Source organism: Rhagoletis pomonella, unplaced genomic scaffold (genome assembly GCF_013731165.1).
Source record: "Rhagoletis pomonella isolate Grant_MI unplaced genomic scaffold, Rhpom_1.0 Rhpom_scaffold_00010, whole genome shotgun sequence".
Taxonomy (NCBI): domain Eukaryota; kingdom Metazoa; phylum Arthropoda; class Insecta; order Diptera; family Tephritidae; genus Rhagoletis; species Rhagoletis pomonella.
This window is the reverse complement of record NW_023458564.1, coordinates 18,835,112-18,837,059: the sequence shown is the minus strand read 5'-3', so window position 1 is coordinate 18,837,059 and position 1,948 is coordinate 18,835,112. Positions and strand designations below refer to the sequence as shown.

Genomic DNA, 1,948 nt, shown 5'->3' with positions numbered 1-1,948 from the left:
ACATATTGCTCGAGTTGTTGGAATAAGTACTCGCGATCACTAAAATCATCTACCAAAATTATTTCCTTTATCAATTCCGGAGGCGAACGATTTATCAGACTGTGAACGGAACGCATAAGCACGCCCAAATGCTCATTGTAGAATGGAATTATGATGCTGACTGAAGGCAACTTCGGCAAATATTTCTTTTTTTTGCATCTGTGTACAAGACAAAATAAAAATTTTGCGTTATCAAGCATTAATAAAATTCACAATAAACTAGTTTTAATGAGCAAATCAAACTCACCCTTTATAGCGAATATCGGGAAGGGAACGATTTACCGAAATCGAATCGGAAAGTAGAGCATTAAATCCATTTTCCAGAGACATTTTCTGTTCTAATTCCTTCTGCGATTCATCACTTAGTTCAGCGCGCTTGCCTTGTTCGCCCAGTCCAACTCGCTTCTGATCAAACTCCATAGCCAAGTAATCATGCCAGTCTTTTTTCAGATCAACTGGTAACTGCAGCTGTCTATCCTCAGATTCCCGCTCGTTTTGTAATATTGGCAGCATTGGAGCTTCAGCATTGCTCTCTACAACCCCGTCCACATGATTATCCGACATTTTTTTATGCGCTCGTAAATTCGCTGCATGCATTGGCGTCAAAATTGGTAACTTATTGCGATAAGGGCTGGAAGATATCCAGCTTGTAAGCAAAAGAAACAGAATAAGCGACAAGGTCAACAGAATTGCAGCTTTCAAAACCCATTTCATATTTCTTCGACGCATCTTGGTATAAATGCACACGTCGCGAAATTTCGTGGAATGTTAGAACTTCTGATCTACACGCCAACGCGGCGTAATAACGACTCGAACTTCAACTGTAAATAATATTTAAAAAAAAAAACTTTTAAGATAGTACACAAAATATGTTGGCGTACATACATTGTCAAATCATATGTACTACAGTGCACATACATAGTATGTATGTATCTAAAATGAGATAACAACGTGACTATCCCAGTAGAAACCTTAAGCATACAACATCGCTGTTGGTGGCATGAGCTTGCTGCTGTGTATACATGTCAGTATAAATCAACCTTCATTTCCATTTAACACGCGTGGTTTCTCAGAGCGTATGCGTACCTTAATCATACGCTTGTACTACTGCTGTATGCATATGACTGAATTAATGTTTCAAACATACAAAAATGCATTAATGGAACAGTATTAAAGCAATCTTACAAGATCCCCATATGTAAATGCTACTTTTCTGATACATTTTAATACACGGGGACATACAAGCGAGTAGCACTTACATATGCAAATGCATATCTTGTAAAAGCCCGTTTGTGCTGAAAATAGTATCGCACAACACGCCCGTTCACTAAAATTTTTGTACAAGACTGAAAATATTACAAAAATTCCACTTCAAATTTATCACAAAATGTACTTAGAACAAAGACAACGTACATTCGCTTGCAATTCGCTAGAATTTGAATTTATTCGTGGAAATTCATGACTACGCACGAATTGTTCACACTAACACCCGATTTACATGATTCAACTACTTGAAAGCAATTCTTGCTTATTCTCTTTTGTGTTTTCTATTTGCTTTTACACGTTTCAATTCTGTTGAATACAAGTTTTTTGTTCTTTAAACGGGAAGCAACGAAAATGCCAAAAGCAAATCACGAAAGTTGAAACGACTTGACGGTACAGACGCATGTGTACTCGTCCCTTTTCTTCTCACCCCCTCTCTTCCACATGCGAGCAGAATTGAATTCAATACTTGAACTGTGTAAAAGCAGTCTAATTCACTCATATAGCAAGCATCCTTCTAGAATGCATACAACCGATTTCTACTGGGATGATACTGTCTGATTACCCTGTAGGAAAAACAGCCAGTTGCGAAGAAGTGGTCTTCCTATATATTAAAATGCGAAGGCGTTTATTCAAAAATATGCAA

General features: G+C 37.5%; 2 protein-coding genes across 2 annotated transcripts in view; both read right to left on the bottom strand.

Moving 5' to 3' along the window:
- Positions 1 to 2: 2 nt before the first annotated feature.
- On the bottom strand, positions 3 to 1,096 carry LOC118746525 (N-acetylgalactosaminyltransferase 6-like; the record flags this gene model as incomplete). The annotated part of the gene is made up of 2 exons (XM_036480372.1): positions 287 to 1,096; positions 3 to 198 (listed from the first exon to the last, which is right to left on the bottom strand). Coding segments are annotated over exons 1-2 (678 nt in total), but the record flags the coding sequence as incomplete, so codon positions are not given.
- Positions 822 to 1,948, bottom strand: part of LOC118746524 (N-acetylgalactosaminyltransferase 6-like) — a 2,318-nt gene continuing 1,191 nt past the window's right edge. The window contains exon 3 of the mRNA XM_036480371.1: positions 822 to 860. Within this exon, the coding sequence (XP_036336264.1) occupies positions 822 to 860 (39 nt within the window). The remainder of the gene's footprint in view (positions 861 to 1,948) is intronic.